We start from the raw sequence: 18,539 nt of genomic DNA on the forward strand, positions 1-18,539 counted from the left end.
AGGTATACAGTATCATGTGTAAGTTGCTGATTTGTTTCCCGGCGCCATCTGTGAATCACAGAGATGCCAGTTGAGAAGATCAATCATTTCAATCAGTCTTTTTTTTGGGATTCTCATGTGTCTTATCATCTCGTTGAGCATCTTAAGCAGGAGCTGTTGTTCTCACATGATGCACCGCACTGTTGGGAAGGTACCAGGGCTTTTTTAAATAAAGGATATTGGGTTAAAATGCAGGAATTATTATTATTATTATTATTATTTAATGATTTTTTCATTTGAAATGTGGAATGTTAGTTTCAGTAAAGCAGCCTATTCAAACTAGTGTCAGACTCTATCTGTAAGTATACAGCCTCTTTCTATTTGATGGCCATCATACAAATACTGGAAATCAGGGCTTGTCCAAGCTTTTTTTGTGGCTCTACAAGCTGAACTTGAAAATTCACTTTAAAAAAAATTGTAATTACTCCTTATTCTTTATGATATTGTTGTCTTATGAACCCTAAACCGTCCCTCCCTACCCCACCCCCACAAAAAAAGTTTGTTTACCTCTAATGGCTACCTTGTTTTAGGGATATACTGGGCCAATAAACCAGATTGGCATTGATGCCAATATTCCGCTTATTAAGCAGATTGGCTTTTGACCATTAAACCCAGTTTCAGTGTGTCCACTATCAGTTCATTCATTCAGTCATGATGGGATCAGTGTGTCCCTATAGTTTCAGTTTTATTTGAGTTTTTAAAATATCTGTTGCTGAGGCTTTTGTCACTGGCCAAAAAAGGGATGACATGATCACCCTAATTGTAATTTATGGATTAAAAAAAGATATTACTCACAGATTAAATTCTTTCCACTCAACATCTTATGAAAAGTTTTTTTTAAATCCAAAAACCCAATTTGCCAAAGTAATCCGGAGTTTTTCACAAAATCTAAATCACCTCAAATTCATTTTTCTTTAAACCACTGATTCTAGGTTTCATCAAGTTTTTCATATGGGAGTGTATCCAGTTATTTTTACTTAAAGGGGTATCCCAGTATTGTATTCAGTATTGCTCACCATACAGTTGAGGGACAGATTAATAAAAGCATGGCCAAAATGAAAGCAGCCGAGTTTGAGATATCCTGAGTTTTAGTCCTTAGTATGAGTTGAGCTCCAATAACAACAGATCCTATAATTTCATTAATGTGACTCAGTAGCATCTTTTCATTAAACCATCCCTGCCACTTTAATGCCCACTTCTTTCAAACCCCACACCTCCAGGTTGCAATGTAAACATATTAGCAAACAGTTGCATATTTACAAAGCAACATTAGCATTCATTTGGTTATGTTTTTGTCCACCAATCATGAATATTTACTCTCCTTCTAACTCCATTTTGGTCTACACCTCTGAGGGAAATATGAATGATGGAAATGTTGAAGCTGAATTCCCTCGCACATTCATCAGCTAACTTTGTCGGCTGGAGCGTTTTTGCTGGAGTGGTGAGAGTAAACCAAAACAGTAAAGTTGTGGGCTGAGCTGAAAGATGCTAAAACACTCTGCAGAAATAAGGGGAACTTCAGAGTCGGGTGATAAGTGGGAAAAACCAGGAGAGGGGCCCAGCAGAGGAAGGGGGCTTTCCTGTCCTAAATGTCACACAGCAGCACTCCTCAGGAACAAAATCATGTTAAATTGTCAAGGTGTCACAGTGGAGGAGAAACACTTGAAAAGAGCAAGTACACCACAACCTGTCATCATTATGGATGAGCTACATGACACGAGGAGGATGGGAAGAAAAAGCAGTGACAGATCAGGTTGTAATGAGACAGAGAAGGAGAGAGGATTCAGAATTTAGACGCATGTAGGGTATCTTGTTTTAAGCGGTGTCCTGTTGTTGATAGTGTGTGTGAACATGGCTGTTGGCTGCACAAGTTTGACTTTAACGTCTCCGCACTCATAAAATCCGAACCCCACTTCGGCACAATTACATGTCCATGTTCATACACACACGCATACATACACACCAGCCAGGAGGTGACATTGATAAAGTAGGTTGGTCTTTCCAGGGCAGAAATAAATGAGTTCAACTGTAGCTGTGAGATTACGTTCAGGTCTCTTTGTGTTGTCGCACTTTTTCAATACACCCTCGGGCTTTGAGAAGTGTGTGTGTGTGTGTGTGTGTGTGTGTGTGTGTGTGTGTGTGTAAAAGGGAGTGAAAATACTCAACAAAATTGCAAGGCATGGTGATGATGAAGCAGGAGTAAGAGAATGACACAGCTTCAGCAGGAAACACACAGACAAACAACATTATTGATTTGAAATTACGACTACAGTTATACCTTCAAATATCACCAGGATTTATTTTGTGATCTCTTGTTCAAGTTTCGATTTTTAATATATCCACTTTCCCTTGACCAGCCTTGGTTCCTGCTTTTCCCAAAATCCATCTTGACATCACAATCCAAGTGGTATAAACTTGTTGCATCCAGCCAGATTATAGAGTCAGTGTAGGCTAAAGGTTTTCAAACTCAGAGGCAGGAGTTGAGGGGGGGGGCACAGAGGGAGATAGATGAGGCAAAGATACTGAATGAGGTTAAAGGGAAAGGTACATGCTGGTGTTCTAAAAACAACAGGCAGGTAGTTAGTTAGTTATAGTAGTTGGGATGCTACTTTAAAACCTTAAGCCAGGTTTAGCTCAGTCAAATCTAAACATACAGGTTCAATGTGACTTATAAAGGTGCTCAAGAACTTGCCTGAGAATCCTCACTTTAGGTTTTCTTCAATATAAAAAGTAATGTAATGATAGTTGTTTTAACGTCCATGCATACATTGCAAACAGTAAAAGCAAATTGTTTTAATGGTGCTAACTTGTTAATTCACATGGATGTGTTGGGGGGGCACAGGCAGATACACAGCGGGGGACTAGATCATGTCTTTAATTTGTTAAAGTGAATGTATTTTCAAACAGCGAAGTCTACCCAGCGTTTGTATGTCTGTACATACTGTATGTGTTTGGTCTCAAATCCTTTAATGATTAAATAAGCAATATTCAGAGTTGAGGTTTGGGGAAAAAACATCCTAGATTATTCATTAAGAGTTTAACATTTTCATTTCAATATTGCGAGTGTTGACTTTGAGGTCTCCCGTGCTATTAATGATAGTGTGTTTTTACGTATCAGTTTCTGCTGCCCAGTACCTTGTCCCAAAGTCTCTCCCGGTCCAAAGCAATGATGACCATGGATGGGTTGGAGAGGAAGCCTTGGTTGTTGAACGAAAGATCTCTCCTTTCCCACGTAACGTTCAGCATGTGCCTGCAACTCGTAGAAACACAACACTCTTCAACACATACAGCGAAAGTATATAGTACGCAATCAAGGGACTCTGATTCTACATCACACTAGAATTTGCATATTCATGTCCACAGATAAACACACATAATGATCATGTCCTAATTAAAGCTAAAGTTCCCCTGGGAGGCCTTAATGTAATGTGGGTGACTGGAAGTAGCTCATTAGGGGATGATAGAGGCAGCTGATTGGTCAAGGGCAGGGTGTTTCTGCTGAGTGATTTCACTGATACGTCCATGACAGACTGGGCTGTAAATAATGAATCCAGGTAAATTTGCATTTCAGACCACAGGCAGAAGTGGCTCAAAATACTTGTTGTGTTGTGTACTGGTGAGCTCATGTGAGAAGTGTGAAAGCTAAAGTTGTGCTCTTCTGTCTATGCATCAGAATTGTCTACAACAATTAATTCAACTTGTATTCAGGCTAACAAAAGTATGACTCACCTGAAAAGAGTATTGTTGTCTGACTGTTTAGCCGGCTTGTTGCAGTCGCCATGACCCTCAGGAATAAAACCGTACTGTTTCTTGAAGCTCTCGGCCCCTTTGGCTACGATGGCGACTCCCTCCCTCACCCTCTGCCGCAAGCTTTTCCTCCACTGGTCTGTAATTACACCAATCACGCCAACAGGGAAGCTGACAGGTGGAGGGCTGTCGGGGTTGCCCACGGCCAGGCTGGGGAGGATCCAGATGTAGCCTGGCCCCAGCAGGCCCACCTCAGCTGCCTGATGGAACAAGTACTGCGCCTCCTCGTAGGAGCAATATACCAGCAGGACCTGAGAGTCCACCTGCAGACAGAAAAACAGTCTCTCAGTGGTGATTCGCAGAACAGAGAGAAAACACAGCCTGAACATGCAGCACTACTGTAGGTCACCAGAAGCCAGTGATTCCAGCTGTTCCTAAGTTTCAAACTTAGCATAGTTATTACAAAGCGAGGGTAGTGTTTACTAAGTGGAGCTTTAAAATTGGCCAAATTAAAAGATTGCATCACATAAACAAGTTCTTACATAGACTTCAGTTTCTACTAAATATTTACACCCAATAACTGCTTTTGTAGGCTAAATGTTGCGTTGCTAAATGATGCCAATGAATGAAGCCACCGTTGGCTTGTAATCATGACTGGTTTCAAAATGTTTTGTTTTTTTAAATATGTAAAGTGGGAAAATTTTTAATTACATTTCACAAAATAATACACTAATGATGTTGGACTAAATTACCAAAAAGTGTTGGTTAGGTTAGCATAATTGGATATTTCCCAGAGTCCCTGAACTGTATGAATACTATTAACCCTGAATCACATATTTATACAGACAAAACAAAGTCATACCAACATTTAAGAAGTATTGATATTTAAGTTTAGTATTGTATTTGTCAATTAAACTATTATTTTTGGTAGTTATGTTACATCTAGCAATGCTACATTTTTGATGTTGTAGCTGGTTGCTTTTGATTGGATATTACTAAAGTTGCACCATTAAAACTACAACTTTCTTTTTGTTTTATTGGTGTAACCAAATTTAGCCAGTAGTTTGTAAGAATTTAAGGACTTCACACACAAATTTAGTGTTGGATTTACGGATAGCTGGTGGAACCCAATCCGGGAGCTGTATATCTCATTGTACCTGCTGCAGCATGCGCTTGGTCCTTGCATCATTGGCCCCAACAGACATTTCCAGAGTCAAAATATCCTGTAGATTCCACAGGAAATAGGAGGTATCTGTGTAGGACTGAACTATGTCCACAAAGGTGTCATATCCCGGCAGCAAGCTGGTGATCACTGCAAACTCGCCCCAGTCATACTCCTCCATGAGCTAAAACAGGGAGATATTGTTAATAATCACTGCTCAAATAACAGTGTGAAGGACTGATGATGACAGGTTCAATACCACCCTCACCCTCAACAGTTCAGCAAGTAACCTCCCATATAATGGTAAATAGGTTTTAGACCTCAGTTTTTGTATGGATTAAACAAACAAGATATAACTTAAATGAAGGACCTTGGGTCTGAGGTTTGGGTTGACACGACAGTAATCATAGGAACTTTTAAAATCCTAACTGATTTAATAATCACAAATGTGCCTAATACAACTGACATTTCTCAGTTGTGGAAATGCTCCCACTACATGATGAGGTAAAGTTGGGGTATCACAGATTTAACAGAGATTATCCCGTTGACTCCCGGAACAATCCCTATAATCTCATGAGAGTTTTTACAATCCATCCTAAATACAGATCGTATTTGTTTGTGGAAACTGGTCCAGAACATCAGATCACGGCTTCCACCCACTGACTGTTAAGGTTTCCCTCCATAGTGTTAATCAGCAATTAGACTTGACCCTCTCACCATTTGTTATGACAACACAGATTTTTGTCCAAATATTGATTGACAGTTAGCAATGAAATCCGTTTCTGGACCTTGAACATGCAGAGGATCTGCTGCTCCAGAGACGCTCCCATCTGCAGGAAGGAGGATCCCTCTGCCTGTAAAGAGACCAAGAGAGTTTCATTTAAGGATTCAGGTGGGGAAAATGTTTTTCATTAAATGACAAATGGGTGAAGGAATGGCATCATGCTTTTTTCTTTTTTAAAGACATTTCAGCAGGGTGGATGTTTGCTGTAAAAGCAGTTTGAAACGGTGTCTTGTCAGTTTTTCCATTTCTCAAAAATCTTATTTCATTTCAAGACAAGTCAAACATACACTTCTCAAAATACATCTTGAACTCTGAATGGGCCTTCGGGTCAGGAAATACTCCTCACCTGTGAAAAGAAGAACTCTGCTGAGGGAAAATATCTTGAGTAAATCAGCAAACGAAGATTCAAGACCAGCGCTGACCTTTCTGTCACAACAGAAGCGAACTGTCGAAAGGTTTTCAAATTAGCTTGTCTGCTGCTCCTCATTTTGGCTGCACCTTTAACACTGTCGCTACTGCAGAATATTTAAATTTGAATGAAGTTTTACAACCACTAGGACTGTGCATTTTAATGATTTGTCCTCTTGATCAATAAGCATCCTATCACTTGTAGAACCATCCCTGTTAAAAGTCACGTAGGCAACACAGTGGAACGGCCTTCCTAAAGCAATTAAGTTGATAAGAAGTGACAAACGGGGAAAAAGAAAGGACTAAGTTGTACGTGAACTATGCTTGGACAATGGCACTTAATTTAAGTTTATCACAATTTAAAATCTTCAGAAATATCTACGATTTCCTGAAGAGCACAGTTGTAAAGTTTATAATAAAAATATAATATCTATATATGACAGCAAGCAGACAAATGTGTTGTATATGGAATGGTTTCCGTGAACATATGTATTACAGTTTGCACCTTCACAGACGCTTACATTTTACTATAGAGCTTTGAGTGTCCATGTTCAGCCTCAGTCTGGTACAAGCGTCGCTGAACTGCAAACTGCTCTCTTTCTGTCAAGAAGGGGTGGTTCAATGTTGTATGTATCTGCATACATTTGCATACCTACTGAGTGTGTACTCGTGTGTGTTGGTAGATAAGATGGAAAGTTATAAGAGCCCACTGAACCCATGTCCTTCAAATAGCATTCAGATAGAATATGCTATAGGGATAAGAAGAGAAGGGACTGGATGCAGAAGCAAAGAAGCCGGAATAGTCAACATGGGGAGAATAAAAAGACTTTTCTGAGTGAACCGTACGCTTTAACCATATCTAGGAGGTCGTAGGAGAAGTTACACATATTTTCCTAAGGGATACAAACTTGAAACCCTTCAGTCACATGAAAAAAATAACGGCAAAACAAATATGTACTCAAGTGCTGCATTAAGGTTAGTGTTAGAGCACGAGATGAAAGGTTAAGGGATCACTGAAGGGATTACAATTCATCCCAACAGTGACATGAATTTTACTATAATAATTAAGACATGTCATTCCAACCTCATGGTGGATCTACAGGAAAAGTCAGGGGCTCACCATAATCATTAGGATTCATCATCTGGGTCCCATGAACATCTGTACAAAGTTTAATGCTAATCCACCCCATAGATATTGACATATTTCACTGGATTAATGTAAACTTTTACCTGCTGCTGAGGCTAGAGGAAAAGTCGGGATCACAAAATTTATTAGGCTTCATCCCCTGATGACCATGAATGTCTCTACCAAATTTCATGGCAATGTATCCATCAGTTGTTAGACATTTCACTCAAAACTGCAAATATCAATCTCACGGTGACCCTAGAAGAAAATTAAGGAAATCACTTTATCCCGTCGGAACCATGAATGATTGTACAATATTTCGTGGCAATTCATCCAAAAGTTGTTGAGATATTTCAGTTTGGACCAAAGTGGTGGACCGACTGACTGACTCTGCCATCCATGGAGCGACCCAAGCACAATAAAAATGTTCAGCCAATTCAGTCCAGTTTAAAAATACACACATACTGTATATGTACACATTTGCATACACACAGAAAGAACAAACATAGACTGCATTCAGGTGTAATCTAACAGCAAAACTTGAAAACTGTATCAACAGATTCAAGTGAAACTGTTCCACAGTCTGGACACCCTGTCCCTGCCTTTTTTTTTTAGATGGGACTGTGTAATAACAGAGTATGGATGGGAGATCTAAGGGGCCTAATGGTGCTGTAAGGCATAAGTAGACCTGTGATGTAAGCAGGTGCAAGACTCTGCAGGGGTTTAACACAAGTAATAATATTGTAAATTTGATTCAATAACGGACAGGGAGCTGGTGCAAGAAGGTGAAGATCGGGGTAATATGGTCTCCTCCATAAACTGTACAGCAGCATCCTGCACTAACTGAAGGAAGGAAGTCTGGGAAAGTCTCAACATACAGCGGCACACTTGTATGCAGATAGAGAGGTCATGCATGAGAGAGAGCAGATAGTGTTAAAATGTCAAGTGCCATTTGGGACCAGGTCTCAGATCTTCTCAGTCTGTTCTCCTCTCTGAGGTGACTAACTGTCATCTCTTCTTCCTGTTGCTGTTCCCTCTCCCACAGCTCAGAGCCTCTGCAAAGCCCCAGAGAGCCGTGCAGCCTGAGGAATACCGCAGGAATATCACAGTTAGACTCTCCTTCACTCAGTTTTAACCAGTTTTATCTCTGTCAGAGCTTGTTTGAGACTCACCTCCGGAGGCTAAAGCTCCACTAGACCAGTGACTGGGCTGTGCACCAGAATAGCTATAAAAATAGCGGTACACAACCATGTCAGGCTGTCAGTGAATAAATAAAAAATGCCTCTGGATTGGAAGTCCTGGTTACCGATAGTGTCCCACTTCAGCTGATGTGAAGGAGGAGTGGTGAGGTACAACATTGGAAGAAGTGTCATTAAAATCCAATTAGTTGTGTCTGAGCTATTAACCAAACAAATAATGTGGTGACCCGCCCCCCCTCCCTCCCGCCCCAAGCTTCCCCATCCCTCCCCCCGCCAATCACTATTTCATCACTTTCCAATTAACATCATCTTAAATTGTGAAAAATCAAACAAAGTCAGAAGCGAATGTGTTGAAAGGCATCGACTTTCTCCTTCACAGTGAAATCAAGCAAGAATTTACAACAAAATTACCTTCTCTTCAACATCTAACTCTCAAACACTCACACACTCAACCCCCCCTTCCTCATCCTCCACTTCCTAGCCGTCTTGTTCTCGCCACCCTGGCACTGCGGCTGTCACACGCAGACGTAATTAACAGTCCTGCTGCAGAAGCGTATGGTAATGTGACAGGAAGACGGTGGACATGGTGGCTGCTCACACACTCCTCTCCTCCCATGGGGAAGAACTCTGTGCTGCACCTCCCCACGGTGAAGAGACTGGTGTCGGTCAAACAGGAAGCAGGTCACAGACACAGTTGCTCGCTCAGATATGGACTCAGGCGTGTCATTCGTCAATCTCTTGAAAGGTTTGTATATATGCGAGCTCCCATCTCCAGTGGTGGAAAGTACATTCACTAACTCTCCTTTAGTACCATTTGGAGGTGCATATACTTCACTATTACCATTCCTGATATTAATATCTCTACTCAACTAAGGATCATTGGTAAATATTTTAATTTTATTCCACTGCATTTATCTGATGGATATTATTACTTTGCAAATTAAGGTTTTGCAAACAAACAACTACCCAGCAGTATGTAAAGTACTTAAACTAAGCTCCACCTTTACCAGCTACATTAAAATACTGCTTACACGTTATTGTAGCAGTAATAATAATCGGGATAATGACTTGATTACTTTTACTTTACTTAAGTACCATTAATAAAGTGAAAATTTGAAAGTTATCATGTGTTTTTGCACTATTGTATTGCTATTTTAATGTGTTTTGCTAGTGGCTCTGTAAGGCTAGATATCAAACCAGATGCAAACACCAGCATGGTAACCTGTCTCAATGGCAAAAAGCTGATGTTAGCAGGTGTGATGCTCACCATCTTAGTTTAGTGTGTTGGCATGCTGTGTAGAAATTTGCTGATTTGCACTAAACACAAAGGCAGCTGAGGCTGACGAGATGATCACACTAGAGGAAAAGTCAGGGGATTACCTAATTTTTGAAATTCATGTGCACCAAATCCCATGTTAATCCATCCAATAGCAGATGAGAACTTTACTGAAGACCACAAAAGTGAGCCTCATGGTGGTACTAGAAGAAAAGTCAGTCACTGGGGTGCATCCTCTCAGAACCGCGAATGTCTTGGCAATTCAATGCAATAGTTGTTGAGATATTTCAGTCTGGACCAATGTGCTGGATCTGACAGACAAACATTGCCACGCAGAGCAACACCGCTACCAACAGAGATATCCTGACTCTGAGCGTAAGGTACAGATAATCTCAAACCTCAGAAACACTGGATCCCACACATCCAATAACGCAACGTGACAGTCCCTCTCTCTGCCTGTTGAACACCTCGATCCTCCAAACTCCTTCCAAACTCCACTACAGGTGTAACACAGGCTCTGTGTTACCCCCAAGCACAGAAGGCACTATACAACTTTTTTAAACAGGATGAATAATACTCCCTGTGATCAGTAAATTGCCTTCAACATGTCATATCAATGGAGCAAAGATCTTAATATATCTCAAGTTCCACCAGTGTCCATCTCACACCCATGATTATTCGCCTTGCATATAGTTAATACAGAAAGATAGATAAACACCAGTGCAGTGATGCACACATGCAGAGGCCAAAAAGGATGATGAACCAGATGTTTGCGTTTTTAACAAGTTTTCAACACAAGTCCATATCAAGGGTCAATCTGTATTATGTTATTGCAGACGGCGCTGTGGTTACAGTGAGCCTTTGAGTGCGATATCTATATATCTATATATATGTCCATATATACAGTATAGACATATATATATAGATATATAGGCATTACATCTGAGAAACTCAACCGCAGCTTCTCTCTCCTGAAATAACCCCACAGGCCGAAGAGTATGAGCCCCCAAAGCTTTATCCCGACTGCAATGTACTGTTTGTAATCCTCTTGGAGAATGAAAAATCTCATTAATTGACTTAGTTTTTTGCCATAAAATAATCTAATTTTAACATATTTCATGTCAAAATCAGTCCTAAAAACGCAGCGTATAACACTGTATGTTTGTATGTAATTCAACAAATTCCCAGACATATTACTGAGGACACACCCTTGGTGTCTATCTCCATGGTTAGCTTCCTCGAATGAGAAGTGGAGAGATATGTTTGTGTGATCTTACCCTTTGAATAGAGACAATTGGGTGGAAAAATGCATTTGCCACATGTTAACACAGTTTGTTTCATTAGATAATTAAGCTCCATCATGGCAATCATGTCCTCATTATGTTAGCAGGGGCTCTAAACTGATGGATAAACCTTCCCGTCTTACAAGCACCCCCTGGCTATATAATCAACTGCTCCCACAAAAAAAGAAAAAAAAAGACACTACATTCAATGCCACAGTGTTAGTAGTTTGACTGACTGCCTTATTGAAATTACTGGGCCATGATGTGATGCTTAGAGGCTGCCTGGCCATTAACGTAGTTTCATTCCCAGCGATAAAAACTAGTTTCCAGTGGGAATTACTGCATGGCGGCTCTGGGCTTCTCGTGACCTGCTTATGGAGATTCTGGTTTTCTGGACCATGATGAGGCCAAGAGAGAGCCAGACATGAGAGGGGGGTGGGAGGGTGGAGAGAAGAGACAGAAGTACAGAAGGACAAACAGAGAAAGCGGGTCAGTCTGAGCACAGAAACAAAACCCAAAAAAAGAAACTTGCACAGTGATCCAATGAGAGACGTGCGGCTCGTTGCATCACTCCGGTCCAATATGACAACCAGAGTGTGACCTTAGACTGAGGCTGTAACTCCTGAAATATAATCTTCTATTGACAGATTTAAATTATAATAAATGATATTATACACTCGAATACTCAAGATCAACAGTTTCTTCGCCTCAGGTGCCACCATGTTCACACTTTAAAGGCATTTTGGTTCCTTTTTACTAGCAAACACATTAAGCCATCAGCTTTGTTTATTCCGGACTTAACTATCGTCTACAACCACAATCCCTCATTGCTTGATGTTTGCAACTGTAATGAACAAAATGTGGTTTGTGAGTGATTAAACATTCACTGTGTATTTCCTAAAAAAAAATTTAAAAAATAAAAGACGACTGGGAGATTTAATAGTGCTTCACGATAATAGATAAGAGTTGTCATCTGTAGTTAATTCATCTGTTCTCTCCCAAAGTAGCCATAATAAAAATGTTTTACAGCACCCTCATTATTTAACAAGTAAACAGTCAACACTAGTTTTTCAAAAGCAATTATACTCTTTTATATGTGAAAATTATTTATCTTCAAAATTTCTCAGAAATATTTGAAGCTGGGTGATGGTGAATCTTTAAGATAATCCAGTGTGTTCTGAAAGGTTTTTATTTAGTGTAGGATGAAGGTGAATTTTCTTAGCACCATAAAGTCACTGGTGGCAGTTTGAATGAGCTTCACGCTTGTGTCTCCACAGAAAGCTCAGGTTATTTTATAGGACTCTCTGCAGCCTTTACACAGTGAGTTCAATTTGCTTCCATCTGGGTGGAAGTTTTACCTCCATAAACTGGTTTATGAGCTCTTTAATCCCATCAGCCACTCTGCTTTTTAAACAAGACAGACCGTCCTTCCAGGTAATAAAGTCAAGACTGCTGCTCATTTCTTCTTTCATACAAACAGTCAAGTTTTTTTTAACCATGACTACAATCATTCCCAAATCTTAACCAGGCATCCATTATTGCCACAATGACAACAAAGGTCCCCTAACCTTAACAAAGTAGTCATTTCAACGCAAACCACAACTTTCACCATAACTATAACATAGCACTTACTTCAACCTTTAACTATGATCTTTCCCTGTCCGTGACATGTCTGTGTCTACTACATAACCAAACCTTAACCACAGTGTTGTCATGGTTTAAAACAGATATTTTTCAACAGTCATTTGTAACTGTTTTGGAAGGAACTGGTTAAGGATATTTTTCTCAGTGCCAACAAATCACATGAAAAGTCCAAAACCAACAATGTGTTGCACTTCCAGAGCTCATTTGTTCCCATTCAAGACGTAAATCTTTAAAAACAGGTCACAAATATATAATGTCACTGTTGAAGACAACTAAATAATTTCCTAAATCAACTGGGCACTGCATGTTTTAGCAAACGTTACTAAAATGGAAGGTAATAATGCATTTGTTAGGGACTATTTCAGCTGCAGATTAGCAGGTTGGTGCATGTGGATCTCAGACTAAACTACAGTGCCCATGTTCATGGGAGTGACATGTCCTCCAGTGCAACGGTGTGATACAGTGATGTGTTTTTAATAGTTTTCCACAACAATAGAGAATTGTACATACATCATGCTTTGGATACATGGATAATACTAGTTAGAACTTTACTCTTTACACCATATTTGTACTGTAAATTTATACATACAACTGTCCACATACTTTGAGACAGATTTTTTTTTAAACAAAAATGTGCTTCCACCTTTATAACAACAGTTTGGAGAAGTTGTTTTTCCAGTGTCAACAAGTGAGGTCCATAACAAAAAGGTCTTTCCAGTTTGGTGTGCACAGAGCCCTGACCTCAACCCCACCCAATACCTTCAGGTTGAACTGGAACATTGACTTATCACCCAACTTCTTGTGGCTGAATGGGAGAAAAGTCCCTCCAGCTTGGTTATAAAATCTATGTAGGTCGATATAGCAACAATCTGATGACTATGGTTTTTTTACAATAATGTTTGGATATCCACATGTTAGTGTTAGGGTGTCTATATATTTTTTGCCATGTTGTGTTTCTGAACGCATAAAACTTACCACATTTGGAGATACGTGGTTTTCACAGGACAGACACTGCTGCCAATTATTATCATAATCATTTCTATCACACTCATTTATCACACATCGGAAATATTGTGCCAAATAAATTAAACTTTTGTTACTGTTGTTAAAGTTTGTAGTTGCTCCCCTCCGCCCCCTCACCCCATCCCCAACCTCATTGGTAGCATCCTCCCTCCTCCCCTTCTCTCCTCTCCTTCTCCTCCTTGTGTTGTCTCTGGCTCTACTACTCCCATGACTCGACATCTGGATGCAGCACCCTCTAATGATCACCCGGCACACTGCAATGACTCTCTCTCACACACACACACACACACACAACCTCTGATTTCAAACTCCTCAGAGAGATACATCGCAATATTTTTTCTCTTTCCCTCACAGGCCCTATTGAACAGTCTTTATGCCTTCTCTCAACCGTTCCTCACGCTGTCTCATTTCCTCCTCTTCGCCTTTGCTTGATGTATGTGTCGTCTAACAAAAAGACACACTTCCTCTCCTCCCTTCAATCTTTTCATCTTTGTCTCATTCCCTCCTTCCTTGTTGTTTGCCATAGAGAGATCACTGAAACAGGAACCATAAATAGGCGGCCTGGGCGGCTGCTGCTTCTTTTTAAACCCACCATCAAAGATATTCATCATCATCAGGCTATTGATAATCAAGCACTATTGAGCTCTTTTATCCCTTAAGAGAATCATGCTCTCTCACATATGTCTTTCTCCGTCCAATCCACCTGTCCCATTGTGTGAGACACCTCTGACAAGCTTTTTTTTCCCTCCTTGCTGACAACAAAGGAGTGTATAAGAGAGAAAAAGTGGAGTGGAGGGGGTGTGAGGAGGAGGGCTGAAAGAGGCCTTCGACAGGCACACCTCAGAAGAGAGAGCTTTACTCTTTGTGCCATATAGAGAACTGTCACTCAACACTTTGGGCTCGTCAGACAAAGGTTGCTCGGTACAATACATAACGTCCCATCGGTGCGTTTGTCTTTTGCTGCTGTAAAGCAGAGAGGTTAAATAATCCAGACTGAGCCAGCCGTGACCGGCAAATTACAAAGTATAGAGATCGTTGATAACTGACAAACTTTGCCCCAAATATGTTGCAGGCTCATATATACTTTGCACTGCCTGAGACGAGTACCAAAAGTTCATCTGGGGTAAATATGAACTCCTTCTTGCCAAGTTAAGGTGAAGCAGCAGTGATAGGGGGAAGAGGGAGGTTACACAAGGAAGGCAGCAAAACAGAAAAATGAAAGGGAAAGAAGAGTGAATGGTTTAGATTTGGAGGGTGAATGATAAGGGCTGTGGGGGGCTTCAGCCTCCTGAAGGGTCTAATTAACAGTTTAATATGGTCCTGGAGCTCCAAGAGAGCAGAGAGGAGCACAGCCCTGTTGCTTAATGGATTCAGCCAGTGCACAACAGAGCCAAAAAAAACTGGATTTAAATGTGTCAAGGAGTAAAGGTGATGGAGGGAAAAAATAAAAACTGGAGGGTTTGAAGAGCTAAAAGGAAATATGGAAAAGGAAGGAGGAATGAGAGAAGGTGAGAAGCAAAGGAAAAGAAAGAAGCAGCGAAACAAGAATGACTATTTCACTTGTGAAAGACGGAAGGGAGACTTGTCTGTGAGACAGTAAAACACTGCCTTCAGGCAGCTGTCAGCCAAGCTTCATCGAAGCATCTTTCTCCCCTCTCTCTGCCTCTTATTCACTCACTCCCGCTCTGCCATCAAAATACAGCAAATCAATCACCCTCCTGCAGCTACAACTCCTTCTGTTTAATATCTATGACGTGACATCTGCAGATACCTTTTGATTAACAGGAAACCGATAAACACAACATGCTATGATTTACAAAATGTCCCCTGGGGGGGTTGAACTCCACCACTCACAGCCACATTGATACACTTTTGTCAGCTCAGTTTATATGCTGGATAGGTCTAGGAATCCACCCATTTGGCTTTGTGAGGGTGAGGGTGTTCATTTGCATGTGTGTTTCTATGTGTGAGAGTTGCTTCTATAAATACAAGGTGTTGATGATAGCAGTTAAGCAGTTAAAGGAAGGAAGGGAAGACGAGCGGAGAAACATGGAGAGTGAGAGGAAGAGGGGATGGAGCCATTTTGCTTCTCAAAAGTAGAGAAAAAAAAGTAGATTAAGGATCCGTCTGGTGTCATTAATCTCTTCTTTACAATCTAACTACACAGCTCACTGCTCCCCGTCTGCATTCAACAATGAGATACATGCTAAATCATAGCAGGAGAAACCTGCTGCTCTTCAAGTGCACAGGGATGATTGATTGAGGCACGGATTGCCCGTAGCATTTGTCTCCCCTCACAAACTTTCGCTTCCCACAATTCACACTTTTCCCAGCCAGGGATTAGAGGATGGTCGATGGCTGCAGTCGTTGCTGATAATTCACCCATCTGTATTGCTCATATCCAAATATTTGCATGCAGGGAGTTGCTTGCCAAAGTAGGTTTCACCGCTCTGACCTACTTAAGTTGTTTTAAGCTGAATGACGCCGGTGTGGAAGAGTTCTGACTAAGACAGCAGGCTGTGAGGAGCGAGTGCTGCCGCTGACAGGGTTTACATTACAGCCTGTTGTTCATTTTATTCCTCAATTTTTTTTTTCCTGGCGTCTTTGTGTCATCACTGTGGGGTAGCAAGAAGACAGCCCACTCTACACCCATTTCAGACTGTAAGTAGATGACAGGCCAGTGCTTTAATGGCTGGTTCTTTATTTTGACATTACCTTGTATGGGATGACGACTGCAGAGCCACCACTGATGCCCACGATTGGCAGCGCTGTCTGAGTGGAGAGGAAGTCCAGGATCTGTGCCACTTCTGCCACCTGAAGACCAAACAGACACATTTAGTTTTCGCATAAAGAAAGATAAACTGTGATAAATCAGCACTAGTGTTAATTAGGCCTTAGAGTTGGGTACCACAGGGCTGAATACAACGCTGAAACCTAACTGATTGTGGTCATCAGTCATAGGTCAAACCTAAGTGGTATTTAACTGAAAGTTAATTCCTGACCAATGAAAGTTGACAAAATAATAACATGAGAAGGTCCATTTACACACTCACGATGTAAAGTAGCACTAAATTTGAACAGAACTTTTTTCTTTAAACTTGCTCCTTTAAAGTGCTCAGAAAAATGGAAATTTGGACTGGACTCAATCTGCTGAGGAAGATCATAAGATACAATCAAAGGTTAACTGAGCTATTGGATTTCAAAGCAAATAATTTCTAATATATGCATACGTATGTATATATATATATATATATATATATCATATAATGCAATGTCAACAATGCAGTGTTGTTTTCCACCACTGGACACAGCTCTCAGTAAGTAAAGGAATTTAGTTTGATGGTGATTTCTTCTAAACTAGTAAGTAAACAGCTGTTAATGCTTACATTAGCTATGTAGCAACAGCAAAACTTACTTAGAGCTCCTTTAAATAAAAGAGTAACTGTTTCAGCACTCCTTCCCCTCGTATGAAGGGGCTATTTACATTTTGTTTTTATGATCTAATATCGCTTCTTCTTCATTTATGATCAGGAACCATATCAACCAACACCATAATTTAATTTGAGCAAAGGTAGTACATGCTTGGCATCTCAATTAGTTCTTCTTTTTTGCGGCTCTGCTTTGTGATTTAAGCTGACAGGACAGGTGCTTTTTTACATAAAATGTTTCCTTGTGCAGCTTTAGGAACCGCGGATGTGGGTGACTGAGCACCGTGACTCTGAAGAGGATGTTTTTATCAAAAGAGCCCAAAAATGCACAAATAATTTTTTTACCTGAACACCAGCACCCGAGCCTACATCATCCTCAAACACCACGCCATGCAGCTTCTCCGTTGCCATGGTGTCGCAGAGACGTGTCAGCAGGTCACGGGGGTTGGTGTCGTTGACCAGCACGGTCACTGGGCTGACCACCACGGGCAGGTCCACAAAGTTTTCCCCACTGAGACGACCTCTGACCTCATTCTGGTAGCTGGAGCCGCTGAACACCACCGCCACGTTGATGGACGGGTTGAGAAGGAGTGGCCGGGCTTGCAGGGGCAGCGGGGAGGAGAGGAGGAGGAGCAGGAAGAGGAGGAGGAGGAAGAGTGGAGGCCAAGGTGAGGGAGGAGGTTGTCCCCTGGGAATGGCCATCTTGCCAGCCTACTGCCTGGAAAGGGGAGGTAGGAAAGGGGTGAGAGAGGGAAGGGGAATGAAAAGAAAGAGAGCAACAGTCATTCATACAAGCTGCTTTACTTTTGTGATGCTTTTGACATAATGCCTCATAATCCATCAGAACATATCCATCCCTTATTTCTCTCTCCTGGTCCGTCTCTCTCTCTGACCCTTTTGTACGACAGTATTAGCCCTGCATTTAGACTCTTGTGTCATGAGGAAAACTGTGTGTGTGTGTGTGTGTGCCAATGTGTGTGTGCAAGAATGCGTGCATGTAATCCTCCATAATCCAACCCCCAGTGTCATGACTGTAATCACCTCTCCATCTCTACACATCTCTGATTCAGCACACACACACACACACACACACACTGCAAGCAGGATTCCAAAACTGTCAAACAGACCCCTCGACCCTCACAACTTGTATTACATCACATTACATTACTTCACCCGGCCTCTCTCCACGTGGTGTGATGTCATGTGCTCATGAGAAGTGAAAAAGCTACAAAATTAACTGCTGCTGAAATCTGTGCATGTACGTAACACCCTCATAAGCCAACATATGGCAGGTGCAAATGTCAAACTCCAGTTTTTTTGTATGTAATGTGATTAAATGCTCACATCTCATCAAAGCCCAAGTGACAACTATTCTTAATTGCTGAAAACTAAAATTCAGTATTTACTTGATAGAATTTCA

At 41.0% G+C, this 18,539-nt stretch overlaps 1 protein-coding gene across 1 annotated transcript in view; it reads right to left on the reverse strand.

Annotated features, from left to right (window-relative positions):
- The window catches only part of LOC111220152 (glutamate receptor ionotropic, NMDA 2C-like), a 42,418-nt gene extending 24,597 nt beyond the window's left edge, over positions 1-17,821 (reverse strand). Inside the window, exons 1-8 of the mRNA XM_022743140.1 lie at positions 17,465-17,821; positions 16,407-16,505; positions 12,342-12,358; positions 6,427-6,463; positions 5,737-5,802; positions 4,944-5,132; positions 3,769-4,109; positions 3,175-3,289 (exon numbers count right to left, since the gene is read on the reverse strand). Coding sequence (XP_022598861.1) covers positions 3,175-3,289; positions 3,769-4,109; positions 4,944-5,132; positions 5,737-5,802; positions 6,427-6,463; positions 12,342-12,358; positions 16,407-16,505; positions 17,465-17,821 — 1,221 coding nt within the window. The remainder of the gene's footprint in view (positions 1-3,174; positions 3,290-3,768; positions 4,110-4,943; positions 5,133-5,736; positions 5,803-6,426; positions 6,464-12,341; positions 12,359-16,406; positions 16,506-17,464) is intronic.
- Between the last annotated feature and the right edge of the window lie 718 nt (positions 17,822-18,539).

This window comes from Seriola dumerili, unplaced genomic scaffold (assembly GCF_002260705.1).
Source record: "Seriola dumerili isolate Sdu_G_001 unplaced genomic scaffold, Sdu_1.0 BDQW01000068.1, whole genome shotgun sequence".
Classification (NCBI taxonomy): domain Eukaryota; kingdom Metazoa; phylum Chordata; class Actinopteri; order Carangiformes; family Carangidae; genus Seriola; species Seriola dumerili.